Below are 26,332 nucleotides of genomic sequence, written 5' to 3'. Positions count from 1 at the left end.
AACGCAGATAAACGAATAGATCGATTAGTTGATCAATGTTTGATCGCGAGCACAATAAGACCGAGATGTTTAAATTAATCGTCAATCATCGAATAGTATTAACGCGTTCAACTCGCAGTAGATCATTTATGCTAAGAAGCAATCTACACGAATAGTTTAAATTCTATTACCACGAATACAACAATGATTTGAACAAGTTATATCAAGACAAGGAATTTATACAATTTTTTTTCCATTTTATCCTCTACTCGAAATTTACTTGAAAATTTACTTTGCAAACGTAATTATAAACGCGCGAAAAAATAACAACTCAGAGGCTCGGAAGAAGAGTGTTGCAAGCGATAAAACGTAATTCATGGAAGATATAGGTAAATTTATGTACAAAAATTTACGCTCGTTCAAAGATAACAATATCTTGCTACACGTGGCTAATTATAAGGACTTGGAAATTCATAAAAAAAAAACAATATCTCCGGCAACTATTTATGTTATCCGTAGAAGAAGCGCACTTATTCCACTTTTCCTCAAAACCCCTCGATCATTTCAGCAACTTTTCGCATTTCATCGAACAAAGTTGAAATTGAAATTTACAGGAGCGCAACTTCGCAAAAATTACGTTAATATTACTGTCGTATTGAACACGTTAATCTACGGCTACGCCATCAGAATGATTTGCCATTAATTGGAACGAAATTTCGAAGGAAAATTCGACGAACCGCAACTATTTCGCATTAAAATTAACAATTTAATCGAGGAAATTAATATTCGCGATTGGCCTTCGGAGGCTTCCTTCCGCGTTTCCATCGATTTCGTCGGCGTAAAACTTACCGCGAGAATAGTTTTGCTTCATGCAACGAGAGCAATCGGCATATGAGAGAAAAATAGTAGGTATGTAATAAGGAGCTACGCGTTTAGATATCCATTTGGCTCACTGTGAAAAAGCATTACAATACTAAATGTACGTTACACGATACAACAATGGCAGTGTGATTAATATTGATTACTTCGAATGAGCTAAAGCTTACGGCACCATCACCCTGTAGAATGAAGAGGAAACAACGTGTCTCAGCACCCATCGTATTTATGCTTGAAACATCAACAAACAAACAACTACAGTTTTTCTTTCTTAACGAACTAAGATACAGCAGCCTTAAAAAAAAAAAAATGTCACATCAGGCATATACATAAATACAATGCGACAAATATTTTTTGTTACTTCAATTTATTTTACTTTATGTTATTTTACTCGTCTTTTTTGCATTTCGTTTCGTTTGGATAAATATTTTAATTGAAAACATTTTCGTAAAGCTTCCTCTATATAACGATATTTTTTTTTTTATTATTAAAAAACAACCCATATTTTTCTAGATATAGCAACAGAATTTCGTAATAGATTGATAGAAAATGGTATTATGGTTAAAGAGACGTCGCTTGTCAAATAAATGATGAAAAAAAGACCGTTCAAAAAATATTTGCTTTTTGCTTACAATTTTCTTTTTTCTTTCCTTTTCTTTTCTTTTCTTCTCCTGTATATGGTCTAAGTCGTGTCTCTACAATGAGATAAAGATATCAAGTGAAAGTATTCCAGGTTCCCAATTTTTGAAAACGATGACGACGATCAAACATTCTATTATTATTCTAAATATATACAATAGCACATTTTTGTATTGCACGAATTTATTTTTCAAACAGTTGTAAAATATTCGTTTGAATATTCCTTTGATCGTAAGAAAATTTGAAAAAGCCCTAAAATTTTGAAAAGGAGAAATATAATTTACAAAGAATTTCATTCTTTTATCGAACAGTCACTGTCGGAAATTAAACGAATCTTCGCGATTATTTGAATTTGATATCTTCATATTTTTGCGTTGCGTTAGTCAGTCGCGAACAACGAGAAATATTTGCGTGGTTACTTGCAATTAATACGATTTAAGAGAATAAACGTTAGTTCTATGCATAGAAATTATACGACGTTTGATCGTAAGAAACGTTAACGCGTTTGATTCCAAAATTTCCAGTCGTTTCTCAAAACTAATTCTCTCGTTTTACAACGATGATATTAGTCAAACTGACAGAGTTATGCAAAGAAGTAAATATCGCATTTCCTAGTCTCGTAAATTGTCACTGAGTGTAAAACTTGAAACAAGATGCGCCAATGAATAACGTGGATAAAGCGATATTTTGCTGTCTTTTGAACGTGCACAGGAAAACGATATACCAGGCTCGTCGTGATTAATAACTATCGATATTCTAATTTATTGATCCTTCTGCACGGATACTTTTTAATTTTCGATATCTCGCTCGTTATCCTTATTATTTTCCTATCTAAAAATTAATTAACCTCGTTTCTTACGTGTACATCTATGTCGTTAGATATAATCGATTACGAAAAGATGACTAAAAATTGTAAGAACTCTTGGCAAATAACAAACGTATGTTTTTCTACTTTTAATGTTCGCTAGTAGGTAATATAATTTCATTTGAATTCAATTGAAATATTACAAACAGATATCGAACTCTGACTAAAGTATAGGCGGAACAGAAATGTATGTACAAAGAAATATGAAATACCAATTTTCCTCTGATTACCCAATTAACGCATGCCTCGATTACCTCTGCATCTCTAGATACAGCGGCAACGGAGTAAAGAATAATTAAACGAAACTATAAAAAGGAAGTTAAAAAACGCGGATGATCACCGTCTGACAAGACGAACAAGCTGGCTTGGTGTACCCTTTGTACGTCCACGCAACTATCGATCGTACAAAGTCGATATAACCGTGTATGCACGCGAAACAGTGGAAAACAAAGAGTCTGTTCAACGAAAGATAAGATATCCGCTCTCGTTTGGTCGGAACTTGGTAGAAAGTAAAAATGTCAAAACAACTTGAAAAGAAAAAAAAGAAGAAAAGGAGTAGAGACGCGAAGACTACCTTGAAAAATACTGTTTCGTGATGCAAAAGATAAATCTCGCTATATACTGCGTAGCTGGTGAGCGCGTCAACGATCTATACAAATATGCAGACGTTATCCTAACGTTACGAACGTATTTACGACTACTACAGTGAAATATGTAAATAAATGTAAATAACGTTCAAAGTGACACATGCAAAAAGAGAGCGCTAAAATACCCCCTACAAGTTTTACGCTCAGTGCGTAGAGAAATAAAAAAAAAAAAGTACTCGTTAAACATGTCGTGCACATAAGTTCTGAAGCCAAGCGAAGAAGGGAAGACATAGCATACAAAATCAAATGGGAAATAAATGAAAAAATATTGTATGTATAAAGAGAGAGATAAATAAATAAGTATATATGTATGTATATAATAAATATATAAATGTATACGTAAAAGTAATTGTCGGAAGGGTCTTACCCTGGAGGATGAGGGGGCACTTCCGGCACTCCCAATGGCCCAGCTCTTGGCAGGGCCATCGCTAACCACAGCCTCACCTAGTTAGGACATTGTAACAGTAGGCGTTACCAGCAATCTTTCATTAGAAATAATGCGTTTTCTTACAAGAAGCGGACGTATTCGTGTTCGTGTGTCGGACACATCTTTCGATCCTGTACATATTTATATGTAGTAGGCACGTAACTATATCGTCCTCACGCACACGACAGACACGAGCTATAAAACAACTATCGTTCGATTTTTCCCCGATTCGGATCGTTTACGAAAGGAAAGAATCGATTCTTTGTTTAGTCGAAAGGGACAATCGTATCGAAAGTGAAAGCCGGTACCCACTGTCTGATAGCGATTGATAGATTCGCGTCTCGATCGTGATACTGATGATGAGATATGATAGATACAACCGATGAAATTTGTATGGCGTTGAATCGTCGTGTTTCTGAATATACTTTTCGATTCGTTCGCGAATAGATTTCAGAAAAGATTCTCGCGGATAGTATTACGCGATCAATTTCTTTGTTTCGTATAGAATGTTAGGCAAAAATTTATACACCGTGAAATTTTATGAACGTCAGTTGAGGATTTTCAGGGAAAATTCTTTTCTCGAGTTTTGGAATAAAAACATTAGATTTATAGAAAATATAATTAAGAAGAAACTGAGAACGGTAGAGAATGTTAATTAAACGCGAAACTCTCGACGAAAAAGCAGTTCTATTGGTACCATTTACTGCTGAATCGTAATTTCTTCGCCCCTACAATTTTTAACATTACATCTATACGTTTTCCTAGTATTTTTTAATTTAATGGCAGCTATTAATACAGAGATGATACGAGAACGAGTTATTCAATTTTTACAACAATATCGGGAATACGTGAAAAAATTAAACGAACGACTATTAAGAAAGTTGTTAAAAAGTGTAATTGAATGAAACGTGATATAAATGAAGCGAAACTTTATGTGAATATATGTAGGATCCCTGTAATACTTTTTCACAGCTTCCAGCACATTATACGCGCTATTTACAACGTACAGAGATAATTATAACGATCAAAGATCAACGAATATACTCCGTAGCGGAACGCGAAATCCAACTTTTTATCAATTTTGTTAATATATCGAAAAACCAATGAACGTCATTAGCGATTAATATAATTCCCCCAGTTTTCGAAAAAAAAAAAATTCCGAAAGAAAAAGAAATTAGGTGGAGAACTAATTTCTTTTCCGTTCCTTTTGTTACAAGCTGTTCGACTAAGCCTCTTGACTAACACACGACTTTCGAAAGAGAAAACGTATCTCTTCTTCCGACAGACGTACCTGCAGAAGACATTTCAAACGTCAGACCGAGTGCTTCGAGATCATCCTGAGATACTTGACCAGAAAGGTTGTTCTGAATATTGTTAGGTATCCTTTGTTGTTGCTGTTGTTGCGTTCGTGCGCCAACGATCGCTCTCAGTTCTTGCCTTACGAACTCCGAAGTGCTGCTAGCATTTCCTGTGACAAAACGAAACAGCATTCGTTAGATTTTTAAATACAGACACGCTAAACACGAACCACGATCCTCGTTTTCTTTTTATTTCCTCTTATCTTCTCTCTTTTTCTTTTCCTTTCTCTCATGTAAACTGACAACTCGATAATTATAATCTTAATTATATCTTAAGTAATTACTCATAGATCGTGTATTATTGTGCAAGCAATAACGTAAAAGTTAGTCAAAGGTACAGGATGATTGCTTTATTACAAAATGCGGTATTTACAATATTCCGTTGATATAAGTTCGAATAAATGACTTATTCTGAAACATGTCGATACCTGGCCCATCCTTTCGTGGATATTTATCATGATATTTCAAGCATAAGGATGTTGTTGGTGGAAGAAGAGATAGTAAAAAGAGAAAAAAAAATAATAAATAAAAGTGCTAGGAGACGAAGCTTCGTTCGCTACAGGAGCGCCGTACAAAAAGCTTTGAGTTTTCCTTTTTTTCTGTCTTCTTCTCCTCTTTCTTTTCTTTTCTTTCTTTTTTTGTTTTCTTTTTGGTGTTTGTTTCAAGATCACACGTATAAAATAGAGCTTCGAAAAACATTCAACGTAAATTATACTCGACGATGCTTAGTAACACTGCGTTTAGTGACGATGATTAATCACAAAAGCTCGATGTACTGTACATGAGAATGCGTCGTTGTTAGTAATATCTTCTTAGTCTCGTTATTAAGATATACGTACGGTTCTGAAAACCGTGGACTCACACTTTATTTTTTTTTTTTTATTGTACCGTACGGATGAAAGTTCAGTGGAAATTGGAGAATGATTAAAGCGACCAAGTGCTTTTAGTTTTTCGTACATTTCATTCGCGCGCAATTTGATAAAAATATCGAACAAGCTTAAGTTTATCGATGATATTAACATTTTGTAGTAGTACTATTAACAATTGGTACATGTGATTATAATCCTAAAAGATTACTTTTAAGACTAACAATAAGACTACTAAGACTATAAAAAAAAGGTCAAATAAAAATTAATAATGCATTGATATGTAGGTATATTCGTAAATTATGAAAAAATTATGAAATAATTAAAATCATAGAATAGAAAAATTTGTTAATATCGATCGGAACTGAAAACAAAATGGACTATATCGAACCAAAGCAAAGGAAAGAATCGTCCGCATTGATCATGCTCCAATTGTAAAATAACGCAACATATAACGAATGCTACAAACATATAAAAATAATTGATACGCATGAATAAAAATCACGAATGGATCGAAGATCGATGAAGAACATAAACAGAAGAGAAACGAAACAGCATGACATAACAAGCATACAAAATTAAATGTAGACAGTTGAGAATTATGAATAATGATTTTCTCGAGTCAGTATACATTACACCGATATATGCAAAATTAATTCACTCGAATGTATGCTTCCATAGTGAAATACTTTCACAATCTTAATTAAAATTTATAGACTAAACGATAATGAAATTTTACATTCGAATTTCAACTAATGTCGAAAATTCATGAAAACAGTACTTTTAACGCTAAACTAAATTTTTAATAAAAAAAAAAAAAAAAAAAGAAAAAGCAAAGGAAACTCGCAAGCAATTCGCTTTTACATATTATCATTGTTTTCTTTTCCAATTTCATTGATACAAAAAATTCACTCTTACGATAGGAAGATAATAATATGTTTAATATATTAATATGATAATATATTGGTTGTAACACAAAATTCATATATGTGGTGCAAGTGATAGTGACGCTACTTTACGTGGTCCGGAAGTGCCGGAGGTAGTCACTAAATACATAGTGTAAATACGTTCTGAACCGGAAATGGGCAAATCAGCACTCAAAGAGCTATTTTCAATCACTCTTTTAATCCTGGCTAAACGTTGTTTTCTGATCTTTTCTTAAAAGAATCATTTTCATTTAATCGTGCCAAATAATACTCCCAATTTCAAATTATTTCTATGTATTTAAAGGGAAAAAATGAAATTTTTGTAAAAATAATAAAAGATATACATGTTTCGGAATAATGAACAAAACAATACGATTCGAAATGCTATATGAGACGACAGGAGTCGTAACACCGGTTAACAGATTTATTTCATAAAAATCGTATTCTATTTTAATCAAATTAAACCATAATTCATTAGAATCGATTATTAAATCAATTTTATGTAAAATAAAATTACAACTACCGTTTCCATCGTTTACTATATTTTCACTATATTTTTATTAGCTGTCTTTTTCACTATGATTATCATTTTTTAGATAACATCCAGAATATCGTAACTTGCACATGGTTTGCCCGCTTCCGTTTCCGGTCCACCTTAAACAGTACGGTGATTTTAACGCATACGAGCCATACGAAAGGTACCTAAAAAGATATGATACAAAGGGTAGTCTTTCCTACTGACTTATCTACTATGTCATTACATATAAGTACATCAGTGTCTACAATCACCACAGGAAAGTGTAGTCTCTATATCGCTAAAAAGAAGTAGAGTGCAGAATCGAACATTATGTCTGTATCGCTGAAATTAGTGTGAGAAGGGGTGTATCACGTAAACGGGGATGAATATGTACTATATGTTATATCACGATTCTCGTAAAATACAGATGAATCGATTTACCCCAGAGACACGAGGCATTTTGTCACGTTTTTACAAAATGTACGTGTTTTTCGATAGACAAACATTTAACAAAGTCCTTGGTATGGAAAAGTCTAACTATTTTGCGTCGTTAGGATCACATATGGATTGTTATTCACAGAATGAAAGGATCATCTAATGAGAACATGGTATCGTTGAAGTTAGTTTACAGTTATATAATGGTAGCTGTTTCCCTTATCACATTATCTTGAAAAAATTCGAATACGTCACTCATATGAATATTTAATCTTTTATCTTCAAGCACAAATACCGGGACTCGATTGAAAAGAATTTTCTTCTAACGCGGTATAAGTAGCGAGAAAGTACAAAATAAACTCTTCGCGTCTTTCTGTTATTACAAAGTCGAACGATTAAAAAATATTCTCTTTCTATCCATCTTTTGGGCTATGAAGAAAATGCTCGATTATTATTATAATCGATTATTATTATTATAATCTGTTAACGCGGAAGTATATTTAAATTCTTGCGAAGCTCGTGATTTACAAATCACGATTTTCTTCTCAAGTAACGTATGCGTATCTTCAAATGAAACTGAAGAAACAGAAAAAGGACAGGATCAGAGTGTTCTTTAATTCGTAAATCCATACTACAATGTAAACGAAGAATACATTCCATTGGTATGATTACGAACATAGTCGGCTCTCAAACTATAAACAAAAGCACCATGCAACATTTAACGCTATTTCGATAGGATACGCTACTCTGTGTTGGCATCTCTTATAGAGATACACGACAGAAACGATCGTGAGAAAAGAGACATGAAAAAGAATTATGACGATGGTCTGTTTCACTGATCGCTTGGAAAAGCTCGAAACTGAGCAAGACACCAGGAAGTAGGCAAAATTGAAAAAGGCAAAGAATCCTTCGAATCTCAAGAATCATAGGAATGCTATTAAACGACAGTGGTTCAGGCATAACTCTATCGTTCCAATTGCAATCTAACAAGCAAGAATGATGTCTTGATGATCTTGATGAATAAAGGCAAATGGAAATGCACGAGAGCAAAACAGTCGTTGAATTCGAGATGAAATGATCCGATTGATTCTAATCAAATCACAAGATATTTCACGGCATCTGATTAGCCACACAGCAAGCACCACTTCCCATATGAGACGTAAAAGAGGAAATATACAGGGCGTCTAAAAAGTGAAGGGGTACATTGAACGCATGAAAAAACGCTGCAGCTTATATGATCGTCGTATTTACAGTTGCTTAGGTAGATACATCGATGGGGTGGATGGTGAATAGAGAATGATGTGCTTTCCCACGTATCAACGAAATAAAAAAAAAAAAGAAAAAAAGAACACAATATGTCTCATGCCTTTGTAGCCGATCTCGTGACACGAGGTATTTTAGATACAAAGAAGGGCGTATACGGAAGGGGGTGTGATGATGACGAAGTGATGGTCACATGACATTAAGTGGTCACATGACTTACCACCCAATTGGTGATTGACAGGATTACCGGGAGGCAAAGACCTGGCATCCTGCGTGTCCCCAGGCCCTGACGAATAGAGTGGAACAGACGTCCGATCGTAACAGAACTGATTGTTCTGCATGTCTGCTGTGTTGATAGTATTGGCGGTCGTGTGGTATATCATAGAAGAATGTTGTTGGTTGGAGAAGTGTTGTTGGGTATTCGTTACGTTGTGTTGATTGTGAGTCGGTGTTGCCGGGTTGCAACCCGAATGTGGATGACTAGGTGAAAGAAGAGGTTGTTCCTTACTCACTCCGCCGTAGTGCCGGGGCGAACCTACCCCACCTGCAACATCAAGCTTGTCTATCTCCTTGCTTCTTGTAATCTCATAGCAAAAGCGTTTATAGCGCTTCTAGCCAGCTTTCCTCCATGCTCCACTTTGAGATTGGAATACGTCTAGTATAATATAATTTTGGTCAAGTTCTTCGTATTCTTCGTTTTATAATATGTAATCGTATGTAACAATACGAATATTAAATGCATGTTACTTTATACTATTGTACTTTATATGCACTATTTCCTCTTTTGTTTGCATTAACATCGAATTATGTTTAAACTCGATTACATTTTTTTAAATATTTTGTCTCACAATCATAAATTATTGGTTATATCGGAGACATATTAGAAAAAATTGTTTGTAATATCGTTTTAGTTTCAAGAGAATATTGGATGTATAATATATAATATATATTGTAAAATCAATGGAAAATGATATCGAAAAAACAAATGTATATTATTTCTTTCTAAAATTAGAACAAGTTGAAAAATACTGATGTAAAAAAAATGTCTAATAACTATCTATACACATATCTATCTAGTCTAAACGTACTTGTTCCGTTTCTGAACATACAACAGAGAAACACATATTGGAATCGGTTTTATACTTACCTATGTACGCGTCGACAAGATATATGTATATTTAGATCACACCTTCTGTTTCGTATTCGTATTATATATATTTATTCGCATAAATACTTAAGATTAATCACACTAATATAGAGTATTGAATATCTTTGACGATACCGACACGACGAACGAAATCACAACGCGATCACCGTCTTAAAGTCTTTCAACGCCTTGCACAGAATACGGGTTCAAGTTAATATATACATTTGCAATTACGCACTAAAAAGTACCTACAAACTTTCTTCTTTAAATGTACAATTCGTAAATACTAACAGTATAATTTTACGTATTACGATCACATAAAAAAAAAAAATATCACACATCCTATGGAATCGAAGATACGCGATTTAAACGTAATAAATGCACCACTGCGTGATCAGTAGCAACGAACGAAAAAAAAGTCTCATTATAAATATTCGTAATATATAATTACACCGTCAATGAAGAAGAATTCCGAACAGAATATCAACCTACCTGGCAACTGAGTCGTAGCTGAAGGTGTAGAAGTGGTCCGTTGCAACCGATATTGGGTCGATGGATTTGGAGCACCAGGATTAGGACCAGGTGGAAATTGGCTGGCTGTGGGGGACGTAGGTGGGGGAAAGGTTTCCGCAGGAAACGGAGACTGCCGAGCAGATGCTGGAGTCCCTGGCGACGGCATTGATCTCTGCTGTTGCTGCAACTGCTGCTGCGCGGTAGGTTGTTGCTGCGATCTCACCTGGTTAACGGTGAATAATCTCGGGGTATTACCATAGTTGCCCTTAATCACAAAACGTAAAAGAAAAATTAAATATTCGTGTCGTACGTAAACAAGGACGTAAATTATATAAACGGGACGCGAAGTAAACAATGGAAATTATTCTAAGAAACGACGCGCGCGCGCACCTCTCGATAAAATAAAAACAAAACTTAAAAATACAAATGAAACTACGCAACAGGCATTTAGGACGCCTTGTCTAATTAAATGACTCTTGAAACGTACTTGCGTCACCCGTGGCGACAACGGCTGAGGGTGGGAAAATGACAAAATACCAGCCGGAGAATGCGGCGAGAGTCGCGCTGCCACAGACACTTGTTGACCACTGTTAAAATTACTGTTTACAATAGGGCTAGAAACAAACGAAGAATGTCAGGTACTTGCAGAATAATTATTAATTTTACTAATTATTAACTTACTGTTGTGGTAACGTTGAAGGATGAGAATACGAATGAGCAAGTCGATGACCGGAAGGCATCTGGACGGATCCCCCATAACCTGGAGACACTTGTGAATCTGGAACACTCGACCGCTGAGAACAATATAATTTATCAATTACGTGTAACAAGTTTGTGATTTTATGTAATGACTCAAGACTAACTCTGTAATTACCTGTAACGATACATTTGGCGCAACAGTATTGTTCAAAAGGTTATCGATATTGTGAATTCCGGTAGTAATTTGGTCCGTAGCTGTAGCATTGGAAGGAATGAGTAACTGCTGTTGCTGTTGTTGCTGCAGCAACCTCTGCTTCAACTGTTGCTGTTGTTGTTGTTGTATCATTTTCGTCCGTTGCTGTTGCATTTGTAATTGCTGCTGTTGCGTGAATTGAGCGGTCGTCTGCCTGACGCCCGGTTGCGTATTAAACCTCATCCTTGACTGTTGTTGATATATCGGTGGTGGCTGGTAACTATGACTCGTCGTTACAGGGGTGGTACCCAACTAAAATTATATCGTTCATAAATATTAATTATTACGACCATGTAATACCGTGTAACGAATACACGCGACAAGTAACATCGATAGAGCTACCAGAACGGTCGATGTTAAAAGTAATATATACATATATTTAGTATATTACGATTATCGCAGACGCGTTATAAAAATACGCGCGAAAAGGATATCAACTTACTGCTGTAGAGTAAGCTGGAGGCGTGCCAGGAATTGTTATGGTGGAAGACGTTGGATTTACGGCAGTCTCGCATAACATCAACGACTTCTGTATCGCGTTAATCGCCATCTTCTCGTTCAACGCGTTGTTTTGCGGTGCTTCGATTGCATCTAGGAGATTTGCTATCGCAGACGAATCTATTAAATAAAAATTATTATCTATAATGATAATTACTTTCGCTGTCACACGCGAACAAATGGCACAAATAACCCCCGTGAGTGTATTAGTTTACTGCTAACGAACGAACGAAGCGTCATTAAAAGAAAGCAGAATCACAAGGTTTATAATTATGCCCGTGACAGCGAAGGTATACAGTTATATATCTAAAATATATTAAACATAAAGGAGTGAAAGACGAGTATATATTAGACACGGATCATGCGTTTAATGGCAGTAATAATTAATTGTATACCTGTGATGGCTTCATCCGGCACGAACTCGATAACTTGATCTAAGATATCGGAAAGATCAGGATCTGATGACTGGTTATCCCAACCACTGGGATCGGTGCTCGTTTGCCGATACTCCCCGCTGCCCGTAAATTCCGAATCTATTTGACCAATTTGAGGTCTTTGTTGCTATAAACAGGTAACAAGTCTCGTAATTATTTATTCAATTATTCTGTAATTAGACAAAAACCAATATTTTAACAAAAGAGTATAATAAACGATCGAATAATTTTGTAATATGAGAAACTGAATATTACCTGACTTAGCATATGAGTGAGGTAGGTATTGGTTGTTTGGCGAGGTAGTTGTCTCGACTGGCTTTGGAGAGGAGTACGTGCGGAAGTAGCGGTAGTCGTAATTGTATTATTGCCACCAACCGACTGCAAGCTGCCACCTGTCCAAGGCTGCTGCTGCTGCTGCTGTTGTTGCTGCTGTTGTTGCTGCTGCTGCTGCTGTTGTTGTTGTTGTTGCTGCTGCTGCTGCTGCTGTTGTTGCTGTTGCTGCTGTTGTTGTGGCTGGGATTGCGGTTGTTGCGACTGTTGCTGTTGCTGTTGGGATTTTAACCCTATGCGAAGCAGCTTGTCCTTATATAAGAGATGACAATATCAATAAATTATTTAAGTGTCTTGTTCAATTTGAATCGTTAAGACTTAAAAAGTAAAAGAACTGACTGTTTCAACTTTTAGAAAAGGAACTACATACTATTCAACGCTATCACCGCAAAGATTAAATGCACGATAGAACTACTTATAAAAAATTTTGTGAAATTTGAAAATATTGACGAATCAATATCAGACTTGGATCATTTTCTAGATAGGCAACTATTTTACTAAGTAAATTATATAATAATGTATAATAAAAAATGCATTCTTTCGAACCTAGTAAAATTATCAGGATCAGTATAATCAGTATAATAAAGAAGACTAACACTTCACAAAATTAGAAAATAATTAAATATTTAATTACCTGCGGGGTAGCCGATATCACAGATGCAGGTATTGGTGGGATAGTGGTTGGCTGAGGAGGTTGTTTGGCCAACAACGAAGCCAACATCTTGTTCCTCTCCCAGAGCTTGCTGGTCGCGTTAGTGGACGTGCCAGAAGAAGACACTTGATGCGATCCATCCATGGGTCGTTTCGCGGCTATGTTCACGTCACCATCTTCGCCAGGTCTCTTCTGACCGACTTGAGTGGAACCACCGTGTCCGACATTGTCGCTTGATTGAGACGGCGATGGTGTCGTGTTCCGAAATCCAAGACTTCGCAACAGAGAATCCTCTTCCCGAGTTTGTGATTTACACTATTCGAATTACTTTTTATTAATCAAACTGACACGACATTATCAATTTTTCAATCTTCAAGTTGGAATAATTTTGTACATACATCTATATAGTATCAAACTATATCGAGGCTAAGCTTATCGCTACCTACCTGTTGTTCTTGTACTTTTCTCTCGTCATCTTGGTCTTTCAGAAGCTGTTGCAGAAGTTCGTTCCTCTTCTTTAAGCCAATGCGAGCCTCTTCATCTTCATCGTCATTCTTTTCGTTTAATAGCTTCAAAAGAAGAGATTACACGAAATAAAATAGTTATACAAAACAAAGTACAATTACTATATAATAGAATATTGCGATCAACCAATAGCTGCCACCCTGTATACTATAACATTTTGATAAAATTACAAATATAATACAGCGTCCATCGACAATTTATTATTTCATATATTAACGACTCAATTAGCAAGAAGTGAATTGCTACTTATGAAAGAAAATAGATATATTGGTTGATCACGTCCACTACAAAAGCTAGGGAAACGATAAGGAATTTAAAAACAAAAAAGAGAAAGAAGAAAAAGAAGATAATGCGAAGCAGTTGGAAGCAGTCCGATTGGCACCAGTCCGATACCAGTTGGAATTTCTGGATGCCAATGATCAGCTTGTTTACCTGTAGCAGCATATTATTTCCAAGCGAAGATTTCGAATGCTCCATGCTCGGTTTCGGCATGTTGCTAGGACTCGTGCGCACTTTGTTATTATGCTCGGGATGAAAATCGTCCTCGTCTTGCTGATTCAACAAGATCTTCAATATTCTATGTTTATTTTCCCTCTCCGAATCGTTATTCGCATTGTCCTGACTGTCCTCACTAGCACTAGCCCCCTTGGTCAACAAGTTTCTTAGTCTACCAGACTCGGTGGACACAACACTGTTCTGAGTTTCGATAACGGTCCCGGTGGAGCCAGTTTGGCCAGCCGCGGCTGCGGCTGCGGCTGCGGCTGCAACGGCCGCAGTTCCAGTGACGGAGGTCGCGTTGTTTCTCGCGTTGCTCGCCTCCATGGCAGATTGGTTGGTCGTCGAACATCCGGTCTTCCCTTCATCCTGTCTCTTGGGCGTCAATCCGGCGGCTCCGTTGGCACTAACACTACTAGTAGCGCTGTTGGTCAAGGAGGACGTCTGTGATTCCTGAAGCGGACTGAAGGGGAACGAATTACTGAAGGTGTGAGCTGCGTTGCCTGAAGTTGGGCTGAACGCGCGTAGGGGACTGCAGTGAGGCGCCACCGCCGAGTTAGAGGAGAACGTTCCCTGGGGACTCGGAGATGTCGGGGCTGGCTGGGAAGATGGTCGTGAATTTGGTGGCCCGCTCGCTCTCGATTCGGGCCTATCTGCCCACCCGCTGTTACTATCCAAGTCCCATGTGGAACTGGGGAAGAGCTCGAATTCCAAGTCCATGTTCCCCGAAAAGTGGTTGAACGGATTACTGGTACTCAGCGACGGCAGGGGGTTGCAAGACTCGGCCGCGCTAAACACTATCGAGTTTGACGATGTCGCGGCGGTACCGGTGTGCGACGACGTACCCGCCAACCCCCGACTACTGATACCACTCACTTGACCGTTTAGATGCGCCACGGACATCAGCGGGCCACCCACGTTATTGTTATTGTTACCATTATTATTATTACTATTATTCGCACAACGGTTACTAGAGTGTCCAGAGCACACTTTGTTGTTGGAAAGCTGACCACCCTCGATAGGCGTTAAGTCATTGTCCCTATCATGGACAAGAAACAAAACAACACATGTATTTGGCAGTTACCATAAAAAACACTTTTTTTCGGTTTAGTCTAACACTAAGCATTACTATGTACTATGTAACGGTTTGCGTTGAACGCGGTGAACAGTGCTCGGCCAGGTAATATCTCTTGCGTTTACCGGTTTCAAGCTCCCGAAACAACGTCAATGCGATTCAAAGAGAACGAACAGATATGCACTTTATCCCTTCGAATGAGAAGACTGAAATGATGGATAAATCGTATTAAGCCGATAGGGATTGTTGTTAAATAGCACTCGAGGAGAGGATTTTAAGCGTGTAAAAATGATGTTCTTCGCGTCACGCGCACTGTTTACCGAGAAACCTTCAGCATCAATCATCGTGCTACCTTCATACCCTAATTTAAGTTGCATAAGCGTAAGTAAGACTTGCCGCATTCTACCATGATAATCGTAAATCTTACTTTCGCTAACTACTTGCAGCCTGAACGCGTTAGGTGAGAGCAAAACTCTTTGCCAACTTCCATCATCTTTCTCGATGAAACTAAACTACCAAGTAATACGATAAGTAAGAAATCACGAATCTTCCAGTTTCCAATCTTTTTCTTTCTTTTAATTTCATATTCTACGCTCTCTTCATCGAATAAAATCGAAATATTTCCGTATTAATAAAATTCTTTCGTTATTTCTTTTTAATAATTTAAATAGAATCTTCTCAACCGAAGAACCAAGAAGCTCAACTGATCGCGAATGTCTTGCAATCACCGTTTGCCCCGACAAATATAAAAACGTCACGAAATTCGTAAATCGAGAATGAAATGGCAAGGATCGTGTGAGAAGTTGTTTAAACTTTCAATTGCACAATCTCAGCAATAAACGTTGTACCGTATCACTTCTAACCTTTGCCATTCCCGCTCCGATGACAATATATGAAGAATGTGATTGCGTGGAGACGAACATTGCGAAGAAGAGTGATTCGTGAGTGATGAGATAACGATTAAGACCAGCGTGTGTGATACATAGTAGTTGTTAGCAAACAAAGTGTTAGAAAGCGATATATAAAAGCGATAAACGAAATCGTAATCGTAAAACGTCACAATGGGGGAGGGGAATAAATTGTTTTCAATTTCAAGAGTGGCCAGATCTCCAACACCGAGAAAAAATACCCCGTGTATTGCGAAACATGCAAGACTCTCATAAAAACCTAAAAAAAAAAATCACTACCGGAAAACCTGTAGAAAACTTTTGGAGAAAAAAAAAGCTATAATAAATTTCGAATTCAAACGAATCGCGTTATTTTGTGGGAATACGTACTAACAAATTCCGTTTAATTTTTGTACTTCTTTTTCTTATCCGTCTTTTTTTCTGACTTTGCCTTCGAATTAGCCCGAGAATGTTATTGAAGCAATAGCCATAAGATAAACACGGAGAAGTTAGGCAAATAGAATATATTAGCGGAAACCTAACGCAGCGGGAAGTTCATAGGTAGAATATGCCGTGTAGATATAGTCACCCTTGCCTCTGTATTCCAATAGAACAGTAGTAAAGCGATATGAGGGACCAGTAAGTTAACTTAATTATCCAGCAGAACGTCGATTACTGAAAAGCTTCGACGACTCTAATTATACGACGATTAAACAAACAATCGGATAATAGAAAATAGGCTGATCGTACAATTATTCGTTACTTTTTGCTGGTCGGAACTGAGTTATTCACGATCTCGTAATTTGTAATAATCGAGATTCTACTGGTTTATTCTCGGTATCTTCTCGCAATCCTAATGTTTAATAGTTGTACAACTACTCTTAATTCGATGCCACTGAATACCATAGCAATCCAACTTACAAGATTGTATTTAGTTCTGTTCAAGTAATCGAATAAAAACAATCTGTACGCGTTTTAACTCCATTTTCCAGATGCTTTGGATTTTAGGTTTTCATACTTTGGTAGTCAATGTACATAATAAGACATTCAACCTCAGATTAATCGTTATCTAAAATATTCATTTCACGGAGATTTAATGAAATGTCACATTTTAGAAAAGAAATTTAGAACCATTTATGAAAGTAATACATTTGTAAGATAAAAGGTTTATAAAGACAATGACTAAGCCGATTCCACTAATCCGAAAACTACTAATCTGAGAAAATTAGTCTTCAAGATATATTGCGCCTATGTTTTACGACTAAAACGTATGTTACATATAAGAAGGGAGTACATGTGAGATGGTTCAACTTACCCAATGATGGTATTGGTGGCCATAATGAAGTCGGCAACAAGTGTGTTCATCACATTTGCTTTGAAAAGCTTTGACTTTGTTTGAATATTAAGGAACTTATCAGGACTAACGCGTAGTCGGTATACGCCACTGGTACTCTCACCGACTTGAAGCGTATCGTTCAAATGTGCAGTTAGCTTACTGAGATCATGAGGGTGGCACAGGTCCTTTATCGTCGTGCCAATTAGCTCCTGCAATAAAACGTTACAAATAATTATAATCAATGCACTACTTTACAAACGAGGTAAGACGTTTGTTAACGTTAATGCCATAAATCATATCAGATTATCATACTTTCAAAAAATTGCAAATGAATAACAACAACTCCAAAGAGAAACAAATATCCAGGTTCTTCGACTTCAACTACATTAAATAACTATAAAATCATTCCTTCACAAGTCTCAAGAATAACGTAGACATAATGTCTAGCATTTGAAAGAAACAGCCAGTTCCAAAGCAAATATATCAGAAATCTTTGGCATCCTCTTTACCTTGCTTAGGTACTCAGAGTAAGGAGACGATAACCAGATAACATCAACCGCGATAATCTTCCCCGTAGTGTCCAACTTAACGGTGAACTGTTCGATGGGCGTACCAATGGGCTTCTCGTTTGGGGGTATCCTGCGAGCCACGCACATTACGCAAGGACCGTTGTCTGAAGATTCAGACGATACGTCACCGCTCTCCAGACGATCACTATTATTTGGCAAAAGAGCTGAACAGATCTGCATAGACTCGTATTTTGATACTCGTTGCTGCTTCTCCTCCATAGTCTCTTCTTTATCATCGGGAGGCTTCACCAAGAAGCGGCAATTGAAGGTACGGTTCCTTTGGGGCGGCTGCTCGTTCATCCAGGCTGAATTACAAACGAAACTTGTCTTTAAACGTGACAAATCAGTTATCTCATATATCATTTTAATTCGTCGTAACTCTTATAAAAAGAAAAATAGAACGAAATGATTCTTCGGCCTTTGTGCAATATTTGTACTTGACTTTTATGCAAATAAAAAACGTGAATAACATAACGATAAAAGTTAATCGTAATTTAAGGTTTGTGAATACATTTAAAAATGTAAATTATTGCTTATGAAAATGACGAGAATGATGGAAATCAACTGCACTCGTTTATGTGACAAAATTTTTCTTCTAACCGTTTAATTTTCTATAAAACTTGTAGGATATAATTTAAATAAAGTGACAAGAAGTTTTGAAAAATTAAAAAATTCAGGATTTCGATTAAAAGATTGAAACATTTGTTACGATAATTTCTTTAGAATATCTTATTCGATTAAATAAGAACATGATAATTAAAATATATATATAGTGGATACTTTATAGATATTTCTGTCGTTACTTTCAAAGAGCGTGTTATTAAACAATTCAACTAGAATTCACTAAAAATATGTAATTCATTCGAACATCAAAAAGTTCGACGCATTTGATGTAAAAAGTAGCTTAAGTGTGTAAACTAACGTAAGCATCGAGCGAAGAAAATTTCACGTGTCCTGACAGCTAGCAGGAAAAGGCAAACTTGTCGAAGTGCAACGCGCTCCGTCGATGGCATCGCATTTCTGCTGCGCTACAGAATTTCAAAGCTGTCTCCTTCCATTACGCAAGATAAATCTTTCCGATGCGCCGCTACCGAAGTTCCATAACAAAGCAAGATAAACTGAAAAGTACACGTGCACACCGACCGGTAAATAAATGCTAAAGTTACATTATCATAACTATCCCTGACGCATATGAAAAGCAACCATAAATAATTGTTTTATCGTGTACTCGTCGCGTATTCGTCGAGGACGAAACACGTTCTACCCTAAAGAAAACTTAATCTCCATATATCTTCCACTTTTGGTTAAAAAAAAAAAAAAAAAACAGCAAAATAAAAAAAAGACGAGAAAAAATGGAAACTGAAATTAAAATGAAAAATGAGAGCGAGGTAGTATTTGAAAGACGTACTAACCTAATGGTATAGGCAACAAGCTCGGCATGAAGGTGTTGTGGTCTCCATGATGAATAATATTATAAATATCCTTGCCGAGCACATCGTCCTTCGTGTAATTTATGTACTGAGTTATGTTATCTGTTACGTACTCCACTCGTCCCTCCGTATTTACAACAAAAAGGAAGCCATCTAGCGCCTGGACAAAAATTTCAGAGCAAATTAGATTTTAACAGTATTCCATATGAATATATACATATAATATTGATGGTCTACAATGATTAATAAAGAGATACAATATTGATTAGATAAACGACTTTATGTGAAAGTGCGATAATTTAATTAATCATTAGATTATCTTCTATTTAATTCTTATAATAATCAATATTGGAAAGTTTCAAGAGTTATTCATAGTTCTTTTTTTCACTCTATAAAATATTTCTAGAATTTAACTTCTGATGTTGTTAGAACGATTGGATTATTCGTATAAATAAGATCCTCTCATCTTGTAGACAATTTATACGTCAGTAGATGATCTATAAATGTCTGAAATCATAAGCGAGCATACAATAAATAAAGTTTGAAAGGTGATCTTAAGCTGAAATAATTTTCTACATTCTATTCGAATGGTATCCGATTTAACGTCTTTTTAATTTAATTTATAACTGACGTTAACAATATATCGGTTACAATGATACGCTATCTCTAATATATCTCTATATTCCGAAAATTTGATTAATTTTAAGAAAACAGATATTTATCGAAGCAGATCTTCGTTTATCTAGTTATAAATTGTCAGTAAACAGGAATAAAGGAAAACATGCAGATGCTCCGGGCGTATACGTATCAATGAACTAAAGTAACAAGAACAGAATGGATTGACGAGATTCGATTTAAATTGAGTTGTACCTCGAGTAAAATAGGACCAACTTGATCGTTGGACAGTATGTTAGGATTCGAAGAAGACACTTCTCCCTGTTGTACCGCATGACTATTCGAGCCTTCCTGTTCCCTAATGTGCCGAATCTGTGAAAAATAAAATAAATTGTAGCGACTGTAAAGTATTAACTGTATTAATAAAAATTTAAATCATCGAGTCGATAAATTATATACCATCTTAAACGATATATTATAAAAGCATTTTCATATAGATGCATTGCTGTAAAAATGTATAAAAAATATATACATTTGCAATAGTGTGAATATCCATGTTGAATCACGTTAAAAGTAATTCTTGGACGTTTTTAATTCCGAAAACGAGGACAATGAAAAATAAAATTTGAATATTTCATAAAAGGTAACGCGAAATAATAAATTCAAACAAAAAAACTAACTTTCTGTTATCCCAGTTGCATATGTCGCATATATTAAAAATGTAAAAAATTGGCAAAATAATGATATGAAAAAAAATTCCATTTCATTTTAATAAAACAGTAAACTGTGCCACGAAGTTCCACGTGTCAAGATAACGAAACAGCACAACCCTGATTTCGCGTTACATATGTACATAGTTTGCATTTCTATACCGATTAAATCAACACTGCACTCTATAGCATCTACTAGTAATGGCCGAAAAAGAAAAATTGTCCAGAAACAAGGATAAATAATTTTGTAAAAGATTTACTAAATTTTCATTTTTACAAAATGCATTATTCCTTCTTTCTATATTGATCTTTACTTCTTAGAAATGATATACCAAACGATAAAATATTTTATTAGGTAGCTGCTACGTTATCAAAAACAATCGATTTATTTTACATAAAAATAAGTGAAAACGAAAGAGATATTTAAGTATAATTTCGTTGATAGTGTAACCAAAATGACTGAATATATTACAAGAGACCAGAAACTAGCGACTTGTTTTTATCAATAGCTGAAATAGAAAGATAATGAAACGACACAATTATTTGAAATTGCTGTTACTTCAAATAACCCGATACGTCATATCGTTCTGAATAACACTTATATTACAATTGACAAAACGAAATACTGTTCTAAATCATCACTTTCTTATTTGAAGTAAAATTTATTTAACAGGCGATTAAGATAAATTTTCATTTTATTATAAAACTCTACTTTTCTCGGTGTATATATTTATTATATAATAATAACAAAAACGTTTTCTCCCTCAGTTATCGTTTTTTCCATTCTACGTGTAAAAAATTGATAACAATGTAACGATATTGTTGGAATCACAGTCGAAGAATCTTTTTTTTTATCAAGTTGTTAAATAATAACGCAAAACCGTATTACTTCATTTGACCACAGCAAGTCGCATTACATATTGTATTTCACATTACATAGCACGGTGCATACATACATATCGTAATTTAATGTAATGAATAATTTACAATGACCGCGTTTTTTATTCCTCATAATAATATTAAAAATTATTCTTTCTTTATACCGCAACGAACACAAAAGTAACATTGCGCAAGACATTTGGATAAAAATGCAATGGCATTATCCAGAAAAATGAACGGGGCTATTTTTCAACAAGCTTTACAACACATAGAGAACGGTGAATTTTTCCAAATCGTACACAAGCAAAGTATTTATTAAAATAGAGCAATTAGAAGCGAAAAATAAACAGCAAATTCCATATTGCGTTACAATTTTATATTTCCATTGCGAACGAGTTTTTATATATTAATTACACATGGCGAGATTGTTTAATTTCAAAATTGATTTCCGATCGTAAAACTTGATAAAGGAACTTGTGGAATATGGAAAAAGAGTAATACGATAGAAAGAACTGCTCTTAGTATAAAAGCACACAAATAACAGTAATTTAAAAAATTTGTTGAATAAGCGGAAAAAATGATTAAATTTACCTAATAATGGATAGAATATATGTATTACTAATGGAAAGATTTTCTACCGTACACAATTTTCGTGTGATTCGTACAAAAGTTCTTAATTCTTACTCAATTATCGACATCGCACAGTAAATATTTAACCTGATAAAGCACATTCCTCCTGCTTGTGCGATAATTAAACACAACAAGCTGTTGTATCTATCCTATCTATTAGAAGTTTGAAACAATTACTCATGAATCTTTTGTTACAATACAAATACAATAGGAAATACAAATGCAATAACATATATATATATATATATATATATATATATATATATATATATATATATATGCTTTCAAATAATTGTACAGTGATTATTTATGAAAGTTTAAATTATTTAAATGTTTCATTTATAAACAGGCTCTAGGATCTAAAAATTGAAACATTATCGCAAAGAAAGACTTACGTATAAATGTAATGCAAATATTCCTTATTGAATTTACAAATTCTACATAATTCCTGCACACTTACTGCTTTAAAAAACATTCGAACAAAATGTGTATGCAAATAGAACTAAAAATAACTTACAATACTAATGAGAAAAGAGAGATAAATAGAAGAGTCAACGAAACGCTTTATCCAATGTTTTCAAGTAGATAACTGGAAAATAAGTTTATTCAAAAGGAGTCATACTATTATTCTTTATACCAGTTTATAAGACCGTGATTGTACTTTGTTTCATGACTAAAGTAATTGTGGAAATCAAACAAAAATATTTTGTTTTTTATATAAGAAAAATAAAGTAAGGTAAAGTAAAATCAAAATATACTTGTTAGTGTCAGAGCGAGAGTCAATAAAATTATTAATTTAACATTTCTGCTTGAACAATGTTACTCTCAAGGAGGCCACCAGATGAATTAAAAATACATACTCTGTCACTTTCTCCTGCGAACTATGGAATTAATAATAATATTTTGACACTCGTGTCCTAGTTAAATATGGAAAATGAAAATATAGCCGAAGTTGGCAAAAGATCGTTCGATAATAAATCTTAGAACGATGTGTAAAATCAGTTAACGGTTAGAAAAGAAAAAGCGTGAACTCCGCAACGCTGCCATTCAGAGTCGCAAGGTTAGCCGTAAGTAGAACACGAACGAAGAAGGGAAAGTAAATCTCTGCGTTACCGGCCGGGATTTGGGCACAAGCGTGCGGGAAAAGCTCGTCCTTGAGCTCATATTTCCCAGCACCGGTAGATCGCGCTCGTAATCGGAATGAATTTAAGCACACGGGTATACAACGTACCGTGGCCTCGAAAAGTCGGTGACTCGGCGGCTGAGTCCGACAAACGGTTTGCGACGTTGCCGCTAGCCTCTGCTATAAAACGTATATATTTCTCCCGTTCCGTCACACGACACACGCGATAAATTCTTCCTCGGTCGCTTTTAGAATCATCATTGATGTTTCAACCTAATCGAGAACATCGTTGATCAAAGTAGAAAATAATTGAATAACGCAAATGTTACGGAAAGGCGAGAACTAGGAAATCACGGGGATGGGAATGTAGCAACCTCCTTCCTGATTACCCTACATTGACAAACGTACGTTTGAAACGGACTTTCAATGATAAATCGAAGAATCATTATTACCGTAACGATGAGAAAATTAAAACGAGAGAGACTTTTACTGCAAATTTACAATTGATTCTACCTCGGTCACGTCGTTGGACACAGGATGCGCGCGACTCTACTGCGCAGATGACGTCACACGAACTCTTGCTCCGGTAGCTCGCGTTATAACGCCGTTTGGAAGGTTTCCTATTGGCCTCGGTGACGTCATCAAGGTCACGTGACAAACTCTCAAGAAGTACTTTTTTAACGATTCTTCGTGTATCTATGGAATTCATTTGCGAGGGTGTCACGCCGAGCACGTAGCAGAAGAAAGTTTCGTGCTCACCGAGGGTCGTGAATTTCCTTTCCAAAACGTAATCGCAATATGTCTGGCAAAAGAAGAAGGCGAACGAGCCGAATATTGCGAGCCTGGCGCGAAGAATCGACATGTGCTCGTTCGTGAACCGCAAAACTAACATGCAGAAGAACAGACGGGAAGTTCGAACCCCTTCCATGCCCGCTCTCTTTCTCTCTCTCTCTCTCTCTCTCTCTCTCTCTCTCTCTCTCTCTCTTTCTCTCTATAGTTCTATAAGTATGTATAATAATGTATATAGACACATAGCTTACAATCAGACGTCGGTTCGGACCATTATCGTTTTGTGTGTTTTCAACCAATCTAATATACATGTGGCTACTTTCGCAACTATCTCGTCACAATGTAACACGATTAATTTCAAATATTTTCTTTTTCACCTTCGTTTAACGAAATTAATACTATTATTCTCATATTCTCGTAATACAACGTTAAAGTAACAAGCTGTAAATAAGGTAACGCGTATCTAATAAATTAATATCATATATAGCGTAATAAAATAACGAAAGACTAAGGTAAAATTGATTTTTCTGGAAATATAAAAATGTATTTTGAATAAAATGTAATTGATTAAAATTGAGTAAAAGCATCAATGACATTCAAACACTTTACTGCCGTTTGAGACGAAATCAATCAAAAGTTAAACTCAGCAACGCGAATCTATTTTAGGCTACTAATCGAGCCTGCGTCTTGCTTCTGAAACAAACGATACTACACCAATATCGAGGGACGTAAAGCATTAGCCGTGTAACCGCGACCTGGAAACATACACACACAGAGGTTGAAACGCGAATATCGATTAAAAATATACAGGCATGACTAACATATTCTTAAAAATTTTCAGATTTGCTGATCATAGTTTTGATAAGCCGAGGTATTGTCATTCGATTAAGTAAGAAAGAAAGGAAGAAAGGAAGTAGAATAGCGTGGTTTCGAACGGTTCGACAGGCAGTTTCCGCAGTTCCCGAGACTGCTGCGCTCAGCTGTTCCTTTCGACTTTGAGCGTTACGATGTCTAGCGTGAATTTGACAGATCCTCGTTCACAGATCCGAACGGAACAAGGACAAAATACGAATCGTTGCCCTGTTGTAAATAGCGACGAGAGCGATCAGTCATTTCCATGCGGTGCAGGAGAAAAACGTTTCGTTACACGACAACGCGAGTAAAGCGTTATTGGGCGAATAAGAATGTCTTCCTTTCGAACGACATGTTCTCCTTTTTTTTCTCCCCCTTGGCGAAAGTTATTTTATCGATATATTTCGTTCCTTCCAGAAATAAATTTCTCGAGAGCCCGGAGAAAGAGTACATTTAACTTCTTCGAAGGAGACTTCGCTTTGTTCCTTCGTTCTCTTTCCATTCTGTTTTTTCATTTTTCTCCTCTTTCTTATTTCTTGGTCTTTTAATGTTCTTCAAAACGAAAAATTTATCCTCTAATTTCGTTGATTTATTCCAGCGGATCTAAGCCGGCCAACCGAACGAAACAGAGATTCATCTCTTTATTTCGAGCCACATTTCATTTCCTAAGAAACCTGCAGTCACACACGGTTGAATTATGTGAAAAAGAATCGAGAGATTTCGACTACATTTCGCGCGCACGACAGCAAACGTTTGAACGTCCGGGCCGCGACGCAATGCGCGTTTTCAATGGTATCTTGCAACAGTATCTAGGAGAAACTGTCGGAACGTTTCAATGGAATCGCCGCTCTCGGTCTCTGTATCTTGGCGCGTTCTTATTGACTACTGCAGATGAATCTTTTGGAACCAGTTTTCGAGCTGGAAAGATAGCTAACAAAACGACTCGACATCTTTTAAAAACCTAACAACTTCGCATCGCGTATTCCTGATGCGATGAATGAACATCTTAATCGCGCAGCGTGCGAAAATAAAACGTCAGATCTTATGGTTCGATTATCATTAACCTACGTGTCGGGTAAAGGACCTGGAAACT

General features: G+C 36.0%; 1 protein-coding gene across 11 annotated transcripts in view; it reads right to left on the bottom strand.

Moving 5' to 3' along the window:
* LOC138184770 (basic helix-loop-helix family member taiman) overlaps window positions 1-26,332 on the bottom strand; it is a 128,152-nt gene that overhangs the window by 4,946 nt on the left and 96,874 nt on the right. For 6 of the 11 annotated variants that reach the window (XR_011174405.1, XM_069123048.1, XM_069123049.1 and 3 more), the window contains 17 exons: window positions 20,512-20,628; window positions 19,624-19,801; window positions 18,152-18,516; window positions 17,622-17,851; window positions 14,282-15,383; window positions 13,771-13,893; window positions 13,307-13,639; window positions 12,598-12,924; window positions 12,304-12,469; window positions 11,853-12,028; window positions 11,333-11,662; window positions 11,140-11,252; window positions 10,946-11,072; window positions 10,438-10,723; window positions 9,019-9,342; window positions 4,725-4,901; window positions 3,374-3,450 (listed from right to left, as the gene is read on the bottom strand). Coding sequence is in view for 10 of the 11 variants with exons in the window: in XM_069123048.1 (XP_068979149.1) it covers window positions 3,374-3,450; window positions 4,725-4,901; window positions 9,019-9,342; window positions 10,438-10,723; window positions 10,946-11,072; window positions 11,140-11,252; window positions 11,333-11,662; window positions 11,853-12,028; window positions 12,304-12,469; window positions 12,598-12,924; window positions 13,307-13,639; window positions 13,771-13,893; window positions 14,282-15,383; window positions 17,622-17,851; window positions 18,152-18,516; window positions 19,624-19,801; window positions 20,512-20,628 (4,551 nt within the window). In the remaining variant the exon portion in view is untranslated. The remainder of the gene's footprint in view (window positions 1-3,373; window positions 3,451-4,724; window positions 4,902-9,018; window positions 9,343-10,437; window positions 10,724-10,945; window positions 11,073-11,139; window positions 11,253-11,332; window positions 11,663-11,852; window positions 12,029-12,303; window positions 12,470-12,597; window positions 12,925-13,306; window positions 13,640-13,770; window positions 13,894-14,281; window positions 15,384-17,621; window positions 17,852-18,151; window positions 18,517-19,623; window positions 19,802-20,511; window positions 20,629-26,332) is intronic. The other 5 variants (XM_069123052.1, XM_069123058.1, XM_069123055.1 and 2 more) reach the window with 5 other exon arrangements.

The sequence above is a fragment of the Bombus flavifrons genome, chromosome 11 (assembly GCF_040668555.2).
Source record: "Bombus flavifrons isolate JBK064 chromosome 11, iyBomFlav1_principal, whole genome shotgun sequence".
NCBI lineage: Eukaryota > Metazoa > Arthropoda > Insecta > Hymenoptera > Apidae > Bombus > Bombus flavifrons.
The sequence above is the reverse complement of the archived record's forward strand: the minus strand, read 5'-3'. Positions and strand labels throughout refer to the sequence as shown.